General features: G+C 35.3%; 1 protein-coding gene across 1 annotated transcript; it reads left to right on the top strand.

The window, feature by feature from the left end:
• On the top strand, positions 1–23,692 carry LOC123527433 (uncharacterized). Its single transcript, XM_045306884.2, has 15 exons — positions 1–1,018; positions 5,676–5,899; positions 7,146–7,236; positions 7,761–7,854; positions 8,034–8,443; positions 9,577–9,762; positions 10,290–10,383; positions 12,057–12,158; positions 13,364–13,544; positions 16,035–16,114; positions 16,867–16,965; positions 17,958–18,087; positions 18,358–18,550; positions 19,155–19,297; positions 19,963–23,692. Exons 1-15 carry the CDS (start codon positions 421–423, stop codon positions 20,089–20,091), a joined length of 2,754 nt encoding a protein of 917 aa, XP_045162819.2. The 5' UTR covers positions 1–420; the 3' UTR covers positions 20,092–23,692.
• The last annotated feature ends 820 nt before the right edge of the window (positions 23,693–24,512 follow it).

The following is a 24,512-nucleotide window of genomic DNA, read 5'->3' as shown; positions in this document are numbered from 1 at the left end:
ATCATATCTAAAAAAAAATAACGTCACTTCAGTAAACAGGTTGTCCTCGGCAAACTGTTAGATAAAACTTGGATACACACGAGGCACGAAGTGCCGGTGCCGTGCAATTTTATTTTTCACTTAATCGCTTGACAAAATGTGCGATAGAAAAGTATGGATTACAAAAGCTAACTGAGTTGTTGTTGTGGTAATTTTTGTGCTATAAAATTTATAATTCAAATAAAGAATTCATCAAATAATAGGATATTTTAGCACATTATTGTGTAAGTAATTAAATGGCATTAAAGTGAAGAATTTAAAAGTCGAAATTTTGATATTGAAGATATTTTTATATTGATCGAGTGGACTCTGTCCCATTTATATGGAAAAGTAAAGCACTTGTATAACAATTAGTAGAACAATAATAAAGTTAAGTCTAAAATGACGATGCAGACGACAAGAGGAGCTTTGGTTGTATTGTGCTTTTGTGTAGTATTTTCAAGTGTTCAGCAAGTAGATTCTCAGTTCGATAACTCAATGATTTTGAGTATAGTGAATGGCATGCCCATAAGAGACAAGTTACTGTTTATAGCGCAGGCGTTGATGGACCACCCGGCTGTATACCAGGATCTGGAGGACTCCCTTGTTGCAGCTTTGCCCATACTAGAGTACGACAAGCCACCCGAGAGATTCTTGGGCTATGTTTTACCGTGGGCGCTGCACCATCTGCCAGATTTGCTGAAAAATGAGGTTTTTAAAGGAGCGATAAAAATATTTATAGAAGAGCTGAACGCCGCTACTGAAACACCAGACTGGTATTTGAGATCCGGGAACGCCACTGAGGACAGGGACTATTATGTGTCTCATTTGCTTTCTGCGTTAAATTACTACGGCATGGGCGCGGATATTCTCCAGATGAAAAGCGTGACGGACTATTTTCCGTACAATTCAACGGACAGGCAACTAAATGACCAGTGTTACAAAGACACTATGATGTTTTTCGATCGCCTTTTTGCAGGAGATAAATGGGCACTTGACAGTATGTATATACCATCATTTATTAAATTTATCAAAAGTTCTTAGTTTTAAACATATTAACCTAGAATGAAAGCAACTGAACTATGCTGCACAGAAAAAAACAGCCGTCCTAGTTTATGTTTTAACCCAGTTGTACATGTGTCCAGATAGATTGGAGAATTTCAGACTCAAAAGTTCGCCCTCTTTTTTGACTACTTTCTTCGGCTGACTTTATTTTTTGCATCACTGATTTAAAAAAAAAATTGAAAAGCAGAACATTATTATTTCGTTCGAAAATTATACGTCTGCTACATTTTACTACATTATTATCTCGTTCGAAAATTACACGTCTGCTACATTTTACTATCATTTCAAACATTTACAACTATTCAGTACGAAATGACGCAAGAATTTCATGTTTAAATATTTTTGTTGATAAGGGAGTTCATATTTCAAAACTTTTAACATCACCTCATTTTTTCTAATCTTAAAAAGGTAAAATTAGGTCAGTGGCCTGACAGTAAGAGTTTATAGACCGATTCGATATTTCCTGTCTACGAAAATATATCATTTGTAAGGTGATATGTTTTTCTCCTTGGCAACATTGTGCTCTTTTAGATATTAAGATTAAAATAAACTGACTCAATTACAAACTTACAAACCTACTCACGGCCGCAGATTTTTACATGTACTTGATAGTGATTCATGTATGTCGGTGATTCAGATACGCTGAAATTATGTATAAACTAAATCCTTAAGGTCTGCTAGCCAACATGAATATATGAGCCATGCCATGGGAAAACCAACATAGTGGCTTTGCGACCATCATGGATCCAGACCAGCCTGCGCATCCGCGCAGTCTGGTCAGGATCCATGCTGTTCGCTAACAGTTTCTCTAATTGCAGTAGGCTTTAAAAGTGAACAGCATGGATCCTGACCAGACTGCGCGGATGCGATATCAGGACTCATAGTGTACGTTTTCGTAACTATGCGACTTGAAAGATTGTATGTTACAGAATGACCGGTAAATGTAATACATGTGTAGTCGAGTTACTAAGTTCACTGTATCCCTAACGATTTCAGTGAAAATTTGAAAAGTATAATGTTATAACTTTTGCGTCAAAATAAAACATATGCTACTGTCAGATAGAACACGATTTGTAATTTTTACCATTGTCAGTCTTGTTTGCAACACTAAACTGTAAGGCAAGCCCTTCGCAATTACAGATGCCTTCTTTATGCAAGCCCTTCGCAATTACAGATGCCTTCTTTAGGCAAGCCCTTCGCAATTACAGATGCCTTCTTTCGACTGTTGGAACAATGTAGGCGTTGTAACAAATGCCGTTGTCACAAGGGTGATTATGGCAGCATAAGGTAAATATTCCAAAGAACCACATACCATTGATATTGATTGCAGATGTCAATTTACATCTGAAATGAGTTCCAGATGTCAATTACATCTGAAATGGGTTCCATGATCTTCTTTGTTAGCATGATCACATGCGTGCATTCTTCAAAATGTGATATGGCCAAAGACTTATGCTCGTGCACTGCCCGAAAAGCGGAAAATAAAATAATTAATACAGAGCGAGTATGAAGTTCAGACATTTTGAATATATTTACTCTAGAATTTTCAGACTAGATATCTATGTTTAACCATTGTTTATGATAATCCTCACCATAGTAGAGAAAGTGACCTTGACCTTGAATTTTACGATAATCAATATATAGCGAGGGAAACAACATAAAGTCAAAGAAATGTTGGTAATGTAAAAAAGTGACAATTAAAGGTATCACTATGACGTATTTCAATAACCTTTATGCACTGTTCTGTAACCTATTCTAAAGGTGCTGGTTTCGTTCGAAAAGATCTGGAAATTTGAAAACGTTTTTAACAAGTTTTTTACTTGCTATTTCATTTCTGTCTATTTTGAAAACTTGGGGGAAAGCAACCTGGTTTTGTCTGTCACAATACGCAAATAAAGTTTGATTTTAAGGGTAAAATTAATGTCTGGGTTTAGATTATCGTACTAAATGGTGCACATTGGGCTAATGATCTATTAAACAGCGATCATTTAGGGGGACCGTAACTTATCACTTCATATTATTTGAATAATGAATTAGATAAAAAGACTTATCTTGTTGTAAGTTTGGAACATAAAGTAAATATGAAATAAATTGACACTGGTGTTTGATCTACACACGCGGTAGAAGATAACGTGGTTACTAGGCTACTTTTATCTTTCTTTTTAGTTTAGTACACCAACTGATTTCCATTTATTTCTGTCAATTAAACAAATAAGCGGTATAGATTTAATCATGTCACCTACTTTCGTTAATGAAAACAGAAAAAAAGGCCCACTAGATTAATAAAAAAGATCACAAGAGTATGACAGGTCGTGAGATCGGTCCCCTAGATGAGCTGAATGTTCTCAATGTCGATTTATGTCTGAAGTCGTTTATTAAAATCCCTCATATTCAGTGTTCGCATTTTCTGAAAGTTTCACTGAGTCCCAGTACTCCCAAAAATGTTGAGTCACAGCCAAAAATGATTGAGTCCCATGTTTTGTGGCTAAAATATTGACAACAGTTTCTGTCCATGTTTTGATAAAAATAACGCCACTAATTTAACTTCATAAATGTATTCCAGTTCTGATAAACACAACACAGGTATAAAGAAGTTACAAATATGATGGATTTGAGGTAAATAGTTCCTGTAACATGGGTTAAACTAGGCTAAGATTTCAGGGAGAAGTCTCTTCCCTTTCCTCAAGTCTATTAAATTTTGTTTAAGTCTATTGAATTAAAAAGCAAACCCACTGAACATGTAAGTGAATCTGTTTTCTTATCCTTGTGAATCTAATTTCTTATTCTTGTGAATTTATAATATGATTACTGTCAATGGTAATTCAAAGTATTTTTTCCAGTTATTTCCTAATTACTGCCAATACCAAACACGCTTTAATTAGATATATGAATACATTTACAATACGCTTATGCTGCGTTTACACTTAGCCACGATGTCCACGATTTGAGAGAAGCGTGGTGAGCGTGGGGGCTCATGGCATCGAATCGTGGTGATCCTGAAGGAACTTGGTGGAATCGTGCTGATCGTAAGGATCGTGACAAAATTTTTGACAGTCAAAAATTTTGCCACGATTATCACGATTTATCTTAAATCTTGAGAGAGCGTGATAGAAAGTGGAAATCGTTGTAGAGCGTAATGCAGCTTAACAGACCTTAACGTAGCGCATCAGACCTTGATGCTCCATCGTATGGGGATCTTGGTGAACGTGGAAACACGATTCTAAGTTCCACTAGATCTGCAGGCATTCTTACATAGTTGACGTTGGAGCCGACATCTTCACATCTGAGTTCTGTGAAAAGTTGAAAGTATTGTCCCAGCTGGTGCCTTCGGTTTCCACTTAACCATGGTCTCACCCACCAGGTCTTAGGCTTTCTATTTCTTCTTCTCATGTCTGTTCTATACCCTGCCCTATTCCGTCCGTTGTTGCTGCTGCCGACGAGTAATTATTATAGGCATACACGAAAAATGCATTTTCAGCATTTTGTTCAGCTCTTTGATGCATAGCTCGTTCCTCTTTGAAATCTCTGGAGAGAATGAGAGGATGACCCATGACTCCTATTTATACTCCTATCGTGCTCAAAACGTGACAATCTTGATCAAATCGTGACCATAAATCGTAGGAGAGCTTAACAAAACTTGATAACGTGAGGGATCTAAACAGAACGTGACAAAGCGTGATAGCATATCGTGGTAATCGTAAGAGAACTTGAGAGAACGTGATGAAAATCGTGGCAGATCTCGACCAGGTTGGTTTGAAATTCGTAATAAAACGCTGCAGGTAGTAACAAAACGTACTGAGTGCGTACGAAAGCATAGTAATACAAAATCCGTGCAATAAATCGTGGAGCTCCGAGTTTTTCTTTTAATCGTGGACATCGTGGATATCGTGGCTAAGTGTAACCGCAGCATAATTTAGTAAATCAAAATGCAACAAGTTTAACTTCAATATATACCTTAGGCAACAACATGAAATTACCAAAAAAAAATCTTAAAGGGTTCGGTTTTTAGGTTACCAGAAATTGTTGACGTTATACATTGATAAAATAAAAATCATAAAAGTAATAATAGTAGCTGACTAAGATTATAGTTTCGGTCAATAATGTTGATGATGATGATGATAATGATGATGATAATATTAATAATAATAATTATAATAATAAAATGAAATTGTAAGTTATCGACTAATGTTATAGTATTAATGAATAATAAATCAATAATAACAATAATAATGATAATAATAATAATTACTATCATTATCATTATTGCTATTATTATTATAATTATAGATTATGATAATAAAAATAATAATGATAATAATAATAATAGTAATACATAATGATGATACCTGTCATGCTTAAGTGTGTGCAAATTTTACCTATTTTATGATTTTTAAAGATTTGGTTTTTGTGAACTTTGCGTGTCAACATACCATATTCTTCTGGAGACCACTTTTTCATCTCATTTTCGTGTTGTTAAAGAACATAAAAATGTTGATATAAGGCCACCTTTTATCCTTTCCTAGGGTGGTCTCTTAATTAAAGTTGTAGTGTATTTTTCTGCTATGTTTTTCTTCTATTTTTATTATTACCAGTGTTTGATGCGGTTGGCAAGCCTACCACTGGTATCAGGAGAGGTGTACTGTACTTCATTGGTACCTATGACCAGTGCCAGAAAGTCCGAGCTGAAATCCCGGTCAATGCAACTCTTGGGCAGTATCGGGCTAAAGCTGAGGTCAAATATCAGGGGCGATATTGCAGGGCGACCTTCACTCCTCCTAGAAGTCTTATTGAAAGCATAGCCGGAGATCATATCAACGTAAGTTAATTTACATTCAAACATGACATGAAATTAAACAATTAGTCAATGACGACCCCGTGCTGCTACCCTGAAAATTTATGGTTGGTATGCTTTTGTAGTAGTCTTTAACTGTTTTAGTAAAAGTGGTTATTTCCGTGAAACCCTATCTTGGGAGAAGATTTAACCATTATTTTATACTAGTATATAATTTAAGTTTAACTTAGAAAAGAAAACTGCGCTTCCCTTGACCCACGACTGCCATGTACGTGTAGCTAGCTGACTTACTTAGATGCCTTTCAGGATATCTTAGTAAACTGCATACAGAAAACAGTTCTTTGTTAGTATGCTACTTTATGCGATAGTTTTTATAAGTTCAAGCCTCTCCTATATTTTGGCTATTGAGGAGCATTGCCTACAAAGTTACAAAAAACGTACAGGAGCAAGTTTTACTGTACATTCATATATATGTATAATGACTGAAAAGTATCAAAGTCCCAGTTAACATACAAACTTATCAAAACATTTCTTGTTCCATTCAGTTCAAGCTATAAAACAAGTGTTCTATTTCGTTTTCTTTATTGTGAAGTTATATATTCATTTATTGATAAGTCCTTATTTTATTTGCATTCATTTATTTCTATTGGCAAATTATAGTTACGTGAATAACTATAAAACACATACCGACTCGTAGACGGAGCAAAAAACGTGTCTTGACCTTCATCAGTGACTTCAAATGATGATTTTGACGTTATGGCAAGACCAAAATGGCAACCACTGCAAACGTAATATTTTTTCTCAAATAACCTTTACGCTGTCAAATACAGATTTTAAAGACCTGGGAAGAGTAATATCAACCTCACACTGCTTCCGTGGCAGAGAAAGTTTGATAAAGGTTGATTTAGGTCTTTAATCTTCTTTCAACTTTAATTAAAGGCAAAAAAGTGTATGATATTGTTTGAGAGATGTCTGTGAAATCTGTTATAAAAATACAACATTTGAGCCGTGCCATGAGAAAACCAAAATAGTGGCTTTGCGACCAGTTTGGTCAGGATCCATGCTGTTCGCTAACAGTTTCTCTAATTAATACAGGCTTTGAAAGCAAACAGCATGGATCGTGGCCATACTGCGCGGATGCGCAGGCTGGTCTGGGATCCATGCATGTCGCAAACCTACTATGTTGGTTTTCTCATGGCGCGGCTCAATTTTATAGTCCAGATTTAACACTAACGTTTTCTTTTTCGTAATTATTTTCTTCCATTTTAAGAATACATACGGCGTTCCCTTAACACTCTCCGTTGGTCTTTGTCTACCCGATTCCTGTCATAAAGACGACATTGAAGGTCTTCTGAATTTAGGTATGTGATCTTTTAGAATGCCTACAAATTTAGGAAACAAAATTTACTTGTACATTTCTATGGGTAAAAGGACATAGGATTTTGCAATTTTTAAATTCATATACTGAACATTATTTTAAACACGGAATAATGCATCTAATACATGTCTGAAGCAGAAACATATGCGATTGTCATATTGCATGCATTGAGGAAAAGCTGCAAGTGAGACAGAAACGTCTGAATGAAATTGATACGTCAAGTTCATATCGACGCTTTTCAACCTTGGTCCATATGCATAGAAGTTTTTAGTCTGAAACTTAGACGTAGGCCTTTGAATGTTTAATTTTGTTATTACTCTATCACCCTTAAACTTTGCATGGAAGTTCATTTTGTAGCTTTAAACAGCTTAACCATAATTTCATTTATTTAAGTTCGGAAGAAACAAAGCTACAATGTATCACAAACGGAATATTTGCCGTTCTTAAATTCAAATTTCGAACTTTAATCATTGATAAATACGGATCCAGATGTACTCATTTTTACAGGTATACTAGGGTGGCTGTTGAATATAACTGTGGACAGGGCTGTCTGTACTGAAGAACAAACTTTCAAAACGGACGACAAATCTCATGCTGTTATGTAAGTAAAAGATTTGTGGCAGAATCCAAGTATATTTGTATGTATTGTATTTGTTCGGAGATTTTGTTTATTTCGGTACCAAAAGAATGTATTCAGTTAAACACCGTGCCAAAATTAAGTATAAAATCTTAGTTTTGGAGAATCATGTAATGGTAGCCCGTTTGCATTGCTTTTTTCAGTGGCATTCTAGGTGGGTTAGTACTTTTAGTCATTGTGTCGTCTTCAGTCGACTTTTGTTTTCTGCAACGCAAGAAGAAACATGGTACTCTGCAGGACATATATTCTCCATCAGATCTACAATATCACGACAATAACGGTTATGTCAATATGCCAGGGTCAGGCGAAAAGACGCAAAGCGAAACTGAAGGGAAAGAATTAGAAAATTTGACCGGAAATGGCCAAATCAGTGTTATAGCTGACAACCCAGTAAAAGCAGAAGACATCAAACAAGAAATAAAAGATCCCCTGTCTAAAGTTAAATTGACGCGTGCAGGAAGGAACAGAAAGAAAAATGCTCTCAGCCTAGATATATCTGTTGACAGTGATTTGACCGATAATATTCTAGACAGAAGTGATAGTTCTGATGAACGTAAGTTTTACCATTCAAGCTCATTTATAGTGTTATAGTTTAATTAGTGTAAACATCTAATCAACAAGTACAGAAATTCAAATTTGTAATGCTCTGTAAGCTATATCGACCATATTCAAAATTATGTAAATAGCAGATTTAAATGTGAGCTGTTGGCTTATAGCTCAACATAATGTTTAGCTGGACTTAACTATTTGAAAATTTGTTTCTGATTTCATGTAAGAAAGCACCTATTGAATGGCTTGCCGGTTGATAGTCAGAACTATCGCCCGAGGTCCAGCAGTAAGGATAGTTCACCAAACTGACACCAGATTTCAAGTACTCAGTAAAAATATATGGATTTATCGCGTTGTCTTCAAACACTTAATTTAGACCTATATAGCTATTTTGCCAATGTTACGTGTATTATCTAGCATTTGTTTGAAACTCATATTAATCAGTTATGTTGATAAACGTTTGTCCGTTTTGTTAGACTGAGGTTTAAAGTCATATCGCAACAGTTTAGGTCTTATGACAACTGCTATGCGTCCCCCCAGACATTATTTCAGAGACACGCACGGGAACTTTGGTAGATTTCCCGACCGGTAACCAGCTGAACTGCTAATCTGATTAACTTAAAACGGGGACCATATCTAAAGTGCTGTGTTGGTTCAAGGCGGTCAGCTGAGCTGGGATAGCTAAGCAAGCAGGGGTCGTCGTCCAAGCCATTCACTGGGTACATTGTACACGTTTTTTTTTCAAGGGCAACGAGAAAAAGTAGGTATCTGCGGGCTAAAGTATATAGTCAGTTACGTAGCGAAAGCGGTATTTGCAGGGGTTATGCTCTGTTGGAAGCCGAACAGTTGATACCTCAGTCTCCATTCCGCTATAACATAAAAAAATTAAAAAATTAAAACTAACATGAGGAGGTATGTAGTAAGTTACCAGAAGCCCATTTAGAGCACAGAAATTGCCAGCAAGTGGTCGTTGGCTCGATTCTAATTCTGGGTAAATGTTTTTTTTCTCCTCGGAAATAAAATAGGCTAAATCACCTGGTCATAGAAACGTAACCAGATACCTTCTGTCCTTTGATTATGTTTACGCTTGGATGGTATTTCAGCTTTCTAATTATGTACATGTTTGTATATTTTAAGGGGTCGTCACGAAGTTGTTGCGGAGTTTCTCTATATTCACTAATATTCCCTCGGTACTAAGCACTGAGACAAAAGATGACGATATTTCCTGTTTATACGGTATACGTGTGATCACAATTCTGTGGATTATCCTTGGCAACACCTATCTCTATATCGCCCAATCCTTGTCTGAAGTCCCGGTAGCGGGTGAGTGACCTTTTTGTCCTTTATCTGGGTAGAATTATAATATTATCTGTAATTTGGTTCAATATGAATGCACCAGAATAAACTATAATCTTTCTCAAACTTGTTGTAACTGAGTTTTTGGGTAGTTTCAGAGGGAATCTTCTTCGTATATCAGTTTCAGAAAAAAATATGCTTAGAAACAACCAAACAGATACTAGAGTTTTAAGATTTGTGCTACAAAGTCAGTGTTTATGCATGATCTTTGACAATGTATTAAATATATTACATTGCAGAATGTGCCGTTTTAATACAGCCTAACACTATAAACTTCATGTATCCAATATAAGCCAAGAATATATCATTTATTGCTATTTGTCAAATTGTTCAGATATTGCCTCTCGGGGAAAGTGATCTTTTCGTTTTTAAAATCTTAAGATTAAAACTAGATCCCAATTATCTCATTATTTTAAGTTACAATTTAAAAAAATGTATTTTTATAGATTAATCATGTAAGATGTACATGACAATTTGCTTTGATCATATTTCAGTTGATATGTTGGACTCGTTCGACCTGATGGAACGCTTCACCATGCAGGCCGTCATGTCTGCACCGTATGCTACCGATACCTTCTTCATGATAAGGTTTGTACCGAAATTGACTTCATACCAGAGTAGCGTGACCAATGCATGTTTCCAGTAAAGGTTAAAACTACTGCATAAAAGTGCACTATTTTCCGTCCTTGGCACGTTAATCATTGTGGCCTTGATCATATTTTGAAATCATTGTGTTTCTGAAGTGTTCCTGAAGTATATTCATAAGTGCTATTAGTAATCAGAGGTACAAATACAGGACAAAAGGATAATCTCTCTGCAGGTAAATGAATAAACATATCAAGGTCTTCAAAGTCTTGGTATGTCCGCACGTCACTTGTGAATACATAAAAACTCATTTCAAGCTCATCTCAAGCTGTGCACGTTTAAACATCATTTACACTGTCTTTCAATCATATGTTTATGTGTGCCAAGCCCTCTAAAATGTATCAGAAGTAACTTAATATGAGCCGTGCCATTAGAAAACCAACATAGTGGCTTTGCGACCAGCATGGATCCAGACCAGCCTGCGCATCCGCGCAGTCTGGTCAGGATCCATACTGTTCGCTTTCAAAGCCTATTGCAATTAGAAAAACCGTTAGCGAACAGTATGGATCCTGACCAAACTGCGCGGATGCGCAGGCTGGTCTGGATCCATGCTGGTCTCAAAGCCACTATGTTGGTTTTCTCATGGCACGGCTCATATGTTTTGTCGTAAACGCAACTGTTATAGTCTTGCCGTGAATGTCACAAGCAAGACTGTTTTCAAGCATCCGTTGCGGATTGTTCACTGAAATCAATATGGTGTACCACTGGGCTTAAACTTTACTAAAGCATATGCGCAAAACGTAAATATGTTTTACGCGTGCGCGCATATGCTTGTTTATGCGCACTTAAAAAATTATTATTTCTATTACAACAATGTAAATATCAAAATAAACTTTACCCTGATTGTCTTTTGTGAGGGATGTCTTTTTTTGCCCAACAGGCCGCTTTAAAGGTGGTCAATCACATTTAAACAACATTTAATGACATTTATTACTTTTTGTATATTCTGGTAGAGAATTATTTAAGGAACAAAAAGACCGATTACATAGAGTTTGATTCCTATTTGAAATGTAAATTTTATTATTTTTATAAAATTTTGTAATTACTCCCCTTTAATATGAAAGTATATAAAAAGCTGGGTATTTCTTTTTATTTCGATACAATGTCTAGTTTTACATTTGCATTTGATAGACATATCAACTATTGAACAATCTGAACCAAAATGCAAGTTTAAAAGCTGTGTGTAGCTTCTGAATTCATTTATTTCCAATCTATCTTGGTTGCGCAACCTAGATAGGCAAAGGGAGGTAATAATAATTTTTCAAACTTGCGTTTCTAATGAATTCCATCTAAATACATAATTTCTAATGCAAATATTTTAAAAATATATTACAATATGTCTAATATTTATACATTTCCTTAGGCAAAGTATGTTTATCAAATTTATACTTATGATAAAATAACTCTTATCTTGGTTGGGCAACCAGGATAGGAAAATGAAATTTCACAAATACCTCCAGTGAAAATCTAATTTGTATTTAGTGTTAAGTGAACATAGATGAGTGTAAATGATCAGATGCTAAAGTTTCGAACAAATCCGTTACAAGGCCAAAATCTGATTATCCACCTTTAAATAGCAACGACAGGCTATATGTTTAAAAATGCTCTAATTTCAGTGGATGCCTTATCTCTTACTGGTTCTTGTATAAATGTGAGTACAACAACAGTGATGTAAACATCAAAACATGGCTGAAATTCTATCTAGGAAAATATTGGAAGTAAGTATGGCTTGACGTTATTATTAACGCAATAAATGGATTTTGAGGGTCCGTGAAAAATGTTAAGCATCACTTAATACCTGCGCATTTAAATCCGTAAAGTAATGGATAATTGCATGTTTCCCTAAAAGATTCAAGGAGTTCTTGCCGACAGGAAACTGATTGAAAATGCTTTCAACATTTAAGCTAAAGCTGGCAACAGCATGAAATGTGTTTACACTATAGACTGGAAATATGAAGGAGGTCAGTTCACAGGCTAAAAAATCTGTACTTTGACAGAAAAACAGTATACATACTATATTTAGTAAAACAAATCGCTGTTAAGCAGTAATAGATGTGCTGTTCCCATAACAGTATATCTTTATAGTTGATTTTTTTTTATTTACTTATACTTTTTTGCTGTTCAGATATTGTCAGAAACAATTTGTTTGTTTGGCAAGTCACTTCGCCTCCATTCTTCTTATACTAGTAAACTCTGAAATGCCAGCAGTTGTGTCTTATTTCTTTTTCACTTTTTCCATTACTGCTCATGAATAAACTCAATCAAACAGTGTCTGCAATTTTCACTGTTTGCCTTGTTCTCGATGCTTCCGAGGGATCTATTTTCCAGATAACAGCGGGTGTTATTTAAGTGCTGTGTGGCGGCCGTAAAAAGTCGCCCCAACTTCATCTCAGTGTTGCTATATTTTCTGGTCCTTCGGGATTATTGATTTCAACTCATTTAGATTTGAAGATTGAATAATGCTTAAGCCGGGTCTGCAATTTTCACTCTTTGCCTTGGTCTCGATGCTTCCGAGGGATCTAATTTACTACTTTTTCACATAACACAGATATTCATTTTCAAGCTTTGTTATTATCAACACAGTAAGCATGACATATCAGGCCGATATCGAACTGATATAGTCTGATATCAGTTTTTTTTATTGGTGACGTAATTATTAGTACGTTAATGTTTTCAACAGCTGGCGATTTGATGTAAATTTCTGATATCGGCTGACTATCGGGCCGATAGTTTTATAATGTTGACGTAATATATGTACGTTAATGTTTTCAACAGCTGGTGATTTAATGTAAATTTCTGTTATCGGCTGAATATCGGACCAATGTCATAAGCATATAATGGTCTGTCGGTATTTGGACCAATATAATAATGTTTGCTTGGAATGTATTTAAACACGGGTTTAAATGTTTCCATTATTTTGCAGGATGACACCGCCATATATGCTGGTTATGGTGACATTTGTATATCTGTACATGTACTTGGGTCAAGGACCCCTGTGGCCGGAGGACATTGCCGTCGCCGACAGCTGCAGGACCGACTGGTGGAAACATCTACTCTATGTTAACAATCTCGTTGGCGTTGACGGTGTTGAACCGGAGAAACAAGTCAGTATCGTTAAGTTCTAGTTAGCTCCATCCTGTACAAGTGATTTCATTTAGAAAGTAAAGAAAAATGTATATGAGTTGTATTGCATTTTTCAATATCTTTTTGTTTTGGACTTTATACACTTTTAAATTAGTTGTTTTGCCATTTATGTTAAATTCTTGCATAAAAACTACTTATTTTTCACTTGATCCGGGCATGTATTAAAGAGAGTAAAATAGTACATTAACAATGCAATTTATGGGATGTTATTACATTATTTTCTGTGTACAAAAAGATGTGTCAGGGCCGAATATTTATTCTTGCGTTGATGTTTACCCTTTTTCATATTGGACATTAGGTAAAAGTTCGTTGATAACTGTAAATGTATTGAATTGCGTTGAATTTATCCGAATGTTTATTTTAGAAATCATATCAATGATTGTGGAAAGTATCTATTGATATGTTTTTATTTATTATCTCACAGAATTGTTATCAATCTTGGAAGCATGCCAACTCGTTTAAAGTGGTTCGTACTCAAAATAACTCAAATGTATATTTTTATTCTTGAAAGTGTGTGTTTTTTGTTGTTTATTGTTGTTTTTTTTTTTCAAATTTCAAGCGACTTGCAAAAATAAGATCAACGCCATGTTTTAATAACGAGAAAGGAAAGAAATAGTTTTAAAAACTTTAATACATACTTATGGTAGTATTGCTGTTTTGTGTGCCCTGGTTATGGATAGGTTAAAATGTGTTGACCATTTCCATGAACAACAGAATGAAAAAAAAATATACAAGAGTCGTATACTCATCACCATATACATACGATACATTTAGTCTTCATGTCATGTTTCTGAAAGAGTAGCCACAATATACGGTGTTTTTTGTGTATCAAAGTTTTCAGAAGCCGTTGGGATATATTGGTAACCGAGACCGAATAACGTCGCGGCCTTCTTCAGATTGTATCATATACAAAAGAACTTGCACATCCCTATGTTCTTTCTTTTACAATTTTTAAAGAAATTATTTGAAATCAAGAATTGCTTAAAATGCCAGATATTCTTGAATGTATCCATGATAAACGTGAAACATGTAACAGCTTGACTGTTAATATCAGCAACAGGTAAAGTATGAAACTGGTTAAACACAATGCCTAGACAGTTCGATGTACGGCACTCAAAGTTTTTAACCTTTTTCATTTGACGATTTCGGCTTTTCTTGCACATCGGACTGGCGTTTCCGGTGATTTTACCCATGCCGGCAGAACCCATCTGGCACCCCAACACCCACCCCAATGCAGGATGACTCTCGTGCTGTTAATGACAACTAGTGGTTCATGCACTGATATTGTATTGTTTATGTAAAAATACGTAAAAGTTAGTTTCTCTCCGTTCCTTATAGTATATTTCTCGATTTAAAATACGTTAGTTTACGGTAAGAACATAACGTTACGCTACAAACTATAATTCTAATATGGCTAACAATGCTTTAATCATCACAACGATGTTATGTTAACGTCACGCCAACGTGATATTTAGCATCATGTACGCATCATGAAATAGCGGTTTCAAATTTTATGAAATATTTTACTTAATAACATGTTTTAAGGAAATGTCACATTGCACAAATGTGTCGATTAATTTATACACATACCGAATTAGTTATTCGCTTTGTTGAATAATTCGCAATAATTTTCGCCCGAACTGAATTCTGCCACAAGATGTATTACCGTTTCCGGTCCTGGTGTGTTTTATCAAATACCTACTATTGGCGCCATGCTTGCGCGAAGAAACAGTTCCATCATATTTGATATAAATTTTATAATAAAGAACATATTAGAATCGAAATAATTTATAGCAAAACAGTGCTTTATCGCTATTTATACACTCGGGCGGTTATACGTCGTCCTAAATAATTTAACTCGGGCTGCGCTCTCGTGAAATTGTTACGCCCGACGTATAACCGCCCATCGTGTGAAAATAGTGATAAAGCACTGTTTTGCTATAAATTATTTCTTAAATCTAAAATGGAACTTTATAAATGTAACATCAAAACATCACTTCTGCATACGGACGTTAATTCCCCGCGTATTTGTAAAATACGGTATGCAAGAAAAATAATCTGCCAGAATAAAATGCTAGCATGTATACGATATGCAAGAAAAAATATCAGTCATATGTTTACGAATCGGATGGAAATATCCGTCTCTCGGCCACCTGCGCATGGGCGGTAATTCGGCAGATCTCATTACCGCCCAATGCGCACTTGCCCGCTGGACGGATATTTCGTAAACACAATGCTTTGAAGGCACAAAGGCTAATCTCACTAGCACACGATAATGCTTTCTTTGGTAGCGTAGGATCCGATGCACATAAATATGTATTGTTGGTGTCAATTATTTGTGATTACCAATTTGTTCTCATCGTTATCTTCCGTCCTTTATAGCGAGGTGTCCTTTATAGTGGTGTGTCCGTAAGATAGGATTTAACTGTATATTGATTGTTTACTTTCAGTGCATGGCTTGGTCTTGGTACATTGCAGTGAACATGCAGTTTTATTTGATTTCACCTATAATACTCTCCTTTACAGCTTTGTAAGTATCAAACATTAGCTAATGAATAACAGGCGTGTGTCTGTGTATTTTCTTGTAACTCTATTGATAGGGTCAGTCTGTCTGACCTAAGAACACCTTCAGTCACTGATCAGCATTACTTCGCAATTCCTACTTTTTGTCATTGTTAGACACCAGGCAGGCCTAGCAGGCAACCGGCAATCATTATTGAACTAGCTGGCTGCTCGTCAACAGGTATTTTTTATGAACAAGACCCTTCGCTAACGGGATTCGAACCTTCACCATCACGATAATAACCATCAAGTTGTAAATCCTCGTATCACATCTGACGCATGTCATCATTTTGCGTATGCTTAAAAGTTAAAAACGATTTTCTTACAGGTGCTTTATTTATAGGGCAGGTTTGTAAAGATTTTTTTTCAGTGTGTTGGCTTCACACTTATTTAGTTTGATTGCATTTTGAATTGTTTATCAGGGGAAGAATAGTTGTTACAGCAACTATCGATATGAGTATGTTTTATCAAAGTATAGTAAATACGGAATGCCTTTTAGGTTATCGTGCATTTATATATCTTAGAATGATAAATAATTTGCCGTAGATACACACACTTTTTCTGATACTTATTTGTAGATATAGTGACAAAAGATGTAACCTATGTATATAACGAGTACTGTGTGATATGGGTTTTAGTATGTTGGTTATGCAATTGTAAAAATAAATACATCTTTTTATTAGAGAACCTTTTTTGAATGTTTATATTTCTTTTTTCCAGCTCATGGTCGATGGGTCTAGCTATTACAGGGATAGTAGCAGCCGCTGGAATTATTGCCGCCGGCGTGAAGGAGTCCCAGTACCCTGGGGAAATGCTTACGTATGTTGCACACTGCTTTAGACGGATACGGGAAAAATATGAGCCGCTTCATGAGAAAACCAACATAGTGGCTTTGCGACCAGCAAGGATCCAGACCAGCCTGTGCATTCGCGCAGTCTGGTCAGGATCCATGCTGTTCGCTAACGGTTTCTCTAACTTCAATAGGCTTTGAAAGCGAACAGCATGGATCTATGTTGGTTTTCTCATGGCACGGCTCATATAATGTCGCTTCTCTGATATATGATAACTGTTTCGCTTGCTAATCTATCTTGGTTTCCTGGTGGGAAATATGAATTTCATCCAAGATTTGTATAGTTTAAAATTGTTGTGTATGATTAATACTGTTCAAGTGTGACCAAACTTTGACCATCAATTTTGAATATAATATAAGCAATATGAGAAGTTTAAATGTTTTGTATATACACTTTGATAGAATTTGAAGTGTTTTCTAATCAATCTCGAAAACGGTTTAACTTTTCGCGACGAGAGCGGCGATGCAACAGATGATATCCATTTGTAAAATGGTCAAAACTTGTTTTTATTTAATTTTTTTTTTGTTCATTAGATAAATGTACTTTAAACTTGATGCTATCTATATTTATTACCTTTCTTTCGTTTTTAATGAATGAAATGAAAAAGTCAATACAAGTTTACTCATGTACAACTAGTTTCTTTTGTAGCGCATGTATCTCTTGACCAATAACACAATATCGAAAAAAGTTAAGCATTTTATCAGGTTACCACGGGTCTTTCGTAGGTTACTGAAGTCGTGTGTGTGTATTTAATATGCCTACCAAACAAGGAATATAATAATGAATGCATTTCTGATAAGTTCAAACCATTGCCCGTTAGATGACCTGCATTTCTGTTTAAATTGGAATCAAATTACACCATGCCAGACATTAATGACACTTTCGTTTGTTTGTTATGCATTAACCTAAAAAACTGTGCAAACATCTGTAGAGAGGTTCTTTACACTTTTATTTGAACAGAAGCCGTCTGGACGGAGGCGAGTATTGGAACAATGTGTTTATCAAACCCTGGTGCCGTGTGGCAGCGTACTGCGTCGGCATCGCCTTGGGCTTTGTCATACAGCAGTGGTTCCATAAGAAAATGAACAAAGTATGTGCCGACGACTTTTGCGCAAAAATATTATACTGAAGAGAATTTGATTAAATTAAAAGGCTTTCGACGGTCCTTAGACCGGTTGAATATGTAAACACGTTAAAATAATAAAAAACTGAATTAACTAAATGACATTTCATTGCCGTGTAAGTTCAGTTTTGCTTTTCTTTTTGTCAAACTGCTAAAAAAAAAATTAAATCTCCTTTTTGCATTTTTACATAAGCGGAACGGAATGAGACTATTTAGTATTACTACTATTTCTTTCAGATCATAGCCCTAGTGCTATGGATGTTAGCTCTATCCGTCGGAATTTTACTAGTCTACATTCCATATACGAAATATGTTGAAGATCTTGAACCGTGGACTACTACCCAGATGGCGGTGTATGAGGCCCTCGGGAGACCAGTATGGGCTCTCTGTGTTGCCTGGGTGGTATATGCATGCGCATCAGATCTCGGAGGTACCAGCTAGAATTTTGAATGATGTTTACTAGTATTAGTATCATGTATTCTATTAAAGTTTGCAAAGATGTACACGCTATTTTGTAACTCGGCATGAAAAAAAAGATGCTTGGGTACAAATTACACGAGTGAGATTTTATACAGATGCGGTAATGAGTTTATATATTTTTATATAAAAATAGTATAAAACTCCTGCGCATGCGTGTCCGAATAAGAGCATTACAGTACATATGAGCCGTGCCATGGGAAAACCAACATAGTGGCTTTGCGACCAGCATGGATCCAGACCAGCCTGCGAATCCGCGCAGTCTGGTCAGGCTCCATGCTGTTCGCTTTTAAAGCCTATTGGAATTGGAGAAACTATTAGCGAACAGCATGGATCCTGACCAGACTGCGCGGATGCGCAGGCTGGTCTGGATCCATGCTGGTCGCAAAGCCACCATGTTGGTTTTCCAATGGCACGGCTCATATTTATTAATCACCCGTATTTCAGCAACGTTTTTAATTACTTGTAGAAATAATTTTATTTAAATCTAAGCGTCTCAAATTTTATAATCTAGGTGCCTATACTGTGATGTTTTAACGCTATAACTCTGTTTGCAGGTCCTGTCGCAGACTTCCTTTCCTGGAAGGGTTTTGTACCTTTGTCCAGACTGACGTATCTTGTATTCCTGATCCACCCTGTCCTAATGGTGCTAGATGTTTATACTAGACGGACACTCGTACATTTGAACGACTTCGAGATGGTAACTATTTTAAAATATATTATTTTCAATACACCATCTTGTTTCAATATACCCTCTGAAAGCACCAATACGAATATTTGGAATGGCTCGAACCCTGGAACTACAATCAAGGCGGCTTTTCATGAGTCTTATGGAAGGCTTTTCGAGTGAAATGTATCATTCTGCTGTTATAACAATGGAATAATTAAGACATATATTTTGTAACCTGTGAATCAAATTGCGAATGTAAAATCACACAAAGATAAACCGTCACAGAAACATTTTCATAATTTGGGCAGTGGAGTAAATGTAAATAACAGGACACAATACAAAACAAAATAAGTCTTTAGGTTCCCCCATGGTTTATATTTTGCCAGTTATCCAAAACTACGTTGCCCCTAAAGTGACATGTTACACACTTTTTTTCCAGTTAGGTAATGTGAGACTTTTTTTTATTTCGTTTATACGAAATGATTATTTCGTTTAAATGAAATAAGTTATTACCTAATTGGAGAAAAAGTGTGTAACATGTCACTTTAGGGGCACCGTACAAAACAGATAGATTAGAAATATAATATATGGATCTCCGAGCGTGACATTTAGAAACGTAAAATATGCAAATTAATTAAATCATATAAATGCATAAAAAACACTTTTTACTTTTGTATTTACCGTTCTCATTTCAGGCATATCAATTTATCGGACACGTGGTGGTGAATTTTGGCGCTGCATTTTTCGCCTCGTTGGCATTTGACATGCCCTTCAGAAATATCAAACGTATAGCGCACGGGAAATCTTTGGACACTCCTTACTAGATTAATGTAACTACACTGTGATATACACAGCACGAGGTTCACGAGGTTCAGAATAATGTGCTCGAAGACGGTGCTAATAGAACAAAAATAACTTTGTTGTCTCATTAGTGGTTTGATATCACTCAGCGCTAAATGCTGCATTGTTATTGTTATCAAATTGGCTTTTAACAACAGTGTCTTTTATACTGTCTGTAAACTTTCAAGCGTGTCACACACAATGCTGATACGAAAAGATGTAACAAAACCGTCAGTCATATGTGCATTTTCGATGGTGTTGTTCTTTTTTGTACTGTTTTGTGTCTGTTCATAAAAGCTTGCATGTCACAAACATTTGTTCGCATTATCTAAGAAGCCAGTCCAATCGCTGGTATGAAAGTACTTGCGATGTACGTTTAGAATCAATATCATTATTATCTATACAGTCATGTTATATTTATTTTTGTATTTGTTTTGAGCTGAAAATGTGTTATTTATTGTAAAAGATCACATATCACATGAAATCCATTTTCCATTCATTCATTTTAATGACGTCATGTTTTAGTACGTTAATGACGTCATGTTTTAGTAAAAGACTGTGACTCAATGCAGACTTGGAGCGCCGGTATAAATTACAGTCTCCGGTACATACCGGATTAACTAAATTTGAACGAAAATATCTTAAATGTATATATTTTGTAACCATGGTGATACTAACCCTAACCTTTAGTCAGTATTGTATGCATATTGTACACTAAATGCATGCGGACATGCAAAAATATGCATATTTTTGCCGTGCGCTAGAACGGATTATCACTTTCGGGCATGCGCAGAAGACCGCTCCAAGTCTGCAATGAGTTACATCGTTAGTAAAATATCAAAGAAATGCCTACTTTCATTATTATATCGTTGATGAATTCGAACCTATCAGAGAAAAATGATATTTTAATGTGTCCAAAGGAGAAAAGTCTGACCTTAATTTGGATTTTTGTTCATATCCATTCAGCCCTTCACTGAATTATAACTAGACATTTATAATTGTCCAATGTCTCCCTGGCCATCAGGCTTATCAAAGTCACTCGTAAAGATTTGCACGAAGTTTAAATTTCCTGTTCGAGCCTATAGGTATAGACACACTATATTGTCAAATGAGAGTCGCGGATTTTATTCAGATATTAACTTTGTACAGCATGTTTCCTTAATTTCATTGCAACATCTTGCTTAAAAAACTAGATCATACACCAACACTAAAAGTTTAGGTCTCATTTTTTGAGGAATTTTACAATGTTCCTTGACTGAAAATATTTTTCTTTTATCGAACATTTATCCCACTTTTCCGGTTTATCTTTTTAATTCTGTATGCATATATGTGAATAATATGTAATTCATTCTGTTTAAGTCATAGCAAAATAATGTATACATGTCAAGTTTTTTACATCATCATAGCTTGCTGGTTGTACGGTGTTACTCTTGCACGCAGTTTTGTACTTGCATGTTTAATGCATGCACTTTCTCATTCTTGCATATTAAAGGTCTTTGTGGTTCCAAGGTTCGTTTCTAGACCATACCCAACCTGCTATGACTGATAATTGAACTTTTTGTTACTCAACTGAAAGGCGACGGAAATAAGGTAATGGTCTCCGTCTATTTGTCCACCCGTCTGGCCTAGCTTACGTCCGTGGCACTTTATTCTAAAACAGTTACTGTTAAAGGAATTTTGCTACAACTTCGCGCAATGACAGATGCCTTTAAGTTGAAGTGCCCGGTACAAAGACCATAACCCTATATTGTTTATTTCTTGAAATATTTCAATTTATATGCCCTTTTGCCAGGAGCATAACTGGGATTTAGTTAAAACTTTACACAGTGGGGAATCGTAAGAAAAAACTGTAACTATACCTTGACCGCTTTTTTAAAACATTATCTCTCTTGATTTGATTTTATAAATAAAGTTGTTTTGAACACAATTCTGATATTGTAATAGGGATTTTCTTCTCTAAACAACAGAAGGTACTGAGAGAAAATGCATTGTAAAAGGACCATCACTCAATTTTGCTTACTTTTTGAATTATCTCCCTTTATCAAAAATACTTGCACGAGGCATAAGTGTTCAAATGTTAAAGAGAATTCCTATAGTTTTTTTTCCTTTCATAGAATTTTTTTAAATTCACATATATGATAGGAAAATTTGTGCTGAAAACAATGAACAAATAAAAACAATAGGTCACCAGGCTTGTTTTTGTGAAAAGTTGTTTTGAACACACCCACTGTTGCTGAAACTGCCAGCGATTTTTCAACAGTTTCATAATTTTCTGCTTTTTTATAAATACCAAACAAAATATTCATCCAAGCAGCACAATACGGTTTTTCCATTTTACAGATTTTATTATATACTTATTTGATATCATAGTCATATTTGTAATACTATATCCTTACAATAATGGGTACAAATGGAAAAAAAATATTGTTTCATATTTACTTTTGTGAACCTTTTCAATGAAAAATACCCATAGTGAAGAATATTTTTTCAAATTTTGAAAAAAAACTCTTTCATAGAATTTTTTCTTTTTCTTATTGTGTATAGATAATTGTATTGTGAGCATAAAAATGGCTAAAAATGTATGGGTCACCAGGCTAAATTTTATGTTAAGACCGCTAGAATACAACACCTGTTCGGACGGAAATGGCGCGAACCTGGCCAAATTGATTACATGTATGTCTGCTAAAAGTTAAAAAAAAGTTTTAAAAATTCTTAATTCTTTCTATAATTGAATACTAAATAATCTGAAAGGTGAGATTGTCTTATCAGTACTAAGTCAATTATCTTACATTATATGAACAACACTGTCTTTGTACTAAAATGCGATGTGAAAACACAACCACAAAAATAGCAAAATACCTGTCAGGCATGATACTTGTCAATACAACATAAACCAGTATCAACATTTGATTACTGATATAACTTATCAAAAATGTCATTTCATTCAAAATTCCTCATATTTAAGATTGTCTGTAACATGTTTCAACAAATGTTGACCTCAGTTCAGTTTTCCATAGAAAGTGCCGGCTGCGCAGAAAGATGCGCATAAAAAACTATAGGAATTCCCTTTAAAGTGAACTATATTGAGGTAAAGTGCAGTGTATAAGAACCATGACTCTATCATGCTTACTCTTTAAATTGCATCCCTTTGTTTAAAGTACTTGTAACACTTATTTTCGAAACATAACTCTAAAACATATTATACCTTCACGCAATGTAAACCGCATCTCTACTTTGCTTATATTTTGAATAAGCTCCCTTTTTAAAATTTATTTGTCAGATGCAAAATAGGCAGTTTATTAATATAGTATATCAGGATATAGAACATTTTAGGAAAATGCTTTGTGCAGAAAACATACTTCCGCCATGCTTACTGTTTGAACGATCTCGCTTTAATTTACCCACTACTTAACATTCATACATTTCGTTATTTTCATAATATTTTTTCTCTTCAATGCCATTTTTTACATGAAACATTTGCGTTGGCGGGGAAATTGTCATGTGCAACATGGTTGTTGTTAAAAAGTGCTTCAATGTAGAATGCTCAATTTAACAAGAGTGCAAATAAATTTTATCAAAAATATATTGTCCGTCTTGTTCATGCTTATTTTACCAGAATTCGCTTTTGTGCATTTAAGGTATTGACATACAGGATATATATGTAGTATATATTAAGGACGCGCTAGGGTGAATTTTTAAATGGATTTCCTTTGTTCGATACTTCTGCCGTCATTTTCTAACATTTAGTTCTTCTGAAATGAAACGTCGCCTGTTCGATGATATTTTAAACTTTCAGACTGACACTTTCATGCTTAAATGAAAGCGCAAAGTTCGGACAGGTCAAAATCGGATACCAACTGGCAATTTTCACAGCAGGTAAACTTGCTAACAAGCGTCTAAATTAGTCATTGCAATGAGACGCTGTGTATGGCATTCCTACAGCAGGTGAAGTGCTTAAAAAACACAAATCAAATTGAATTATATATGAAACCCATCGCCCACGCATTTCATAATGCTGAACAAATTAAATCGAACCACTGTTGAAGTTAAGGATTTAAGACATTGGCTAAGCGCTTCATTTTAATTAACATTCAAGTAAATAAATATCTTAGGTAGGGTGCAAAAAATCCACAAACGATATCTAAGGTAGAGTGCAAAAGATATGGGAAGATTTAAAACGACCCGCAGACATCTCTTAAGTAGAATACAAATGATTTTTTTTTTGAAGAATGCAGACGACTTGCACTCGTTCCCTTAGGTAGAATGCAAACGTTTCAAAGTATATATCGCTAAGGTGAAGTGGAAACGATTCACGGTCATTCTTATCGGTAGAATGCTATTGCTCCCTTGCGTAGAAATCAAACGATTCATATATTATCTCTACGGTAGTATGCAAATGGAGTAG

Source organism: Mercenaria mercenaria, chromosome 14, assembly GCF_021730395.1.
Source record: "Mercenaria mercenaria strain notata chromosome 14, MADL_Memer_1, whole genome shotgun sequence".
In the NCBI taxonomy this organism is placed as follows: Eukaryota; Metazoa; Mollusca; class Bivalvia; order Venerida; family Veneridae; genus Mercenaria; species Mercenaria mercenaria.
This window is presented reverse-complemented; position numbering and strand designations above follow the sequence as displayed.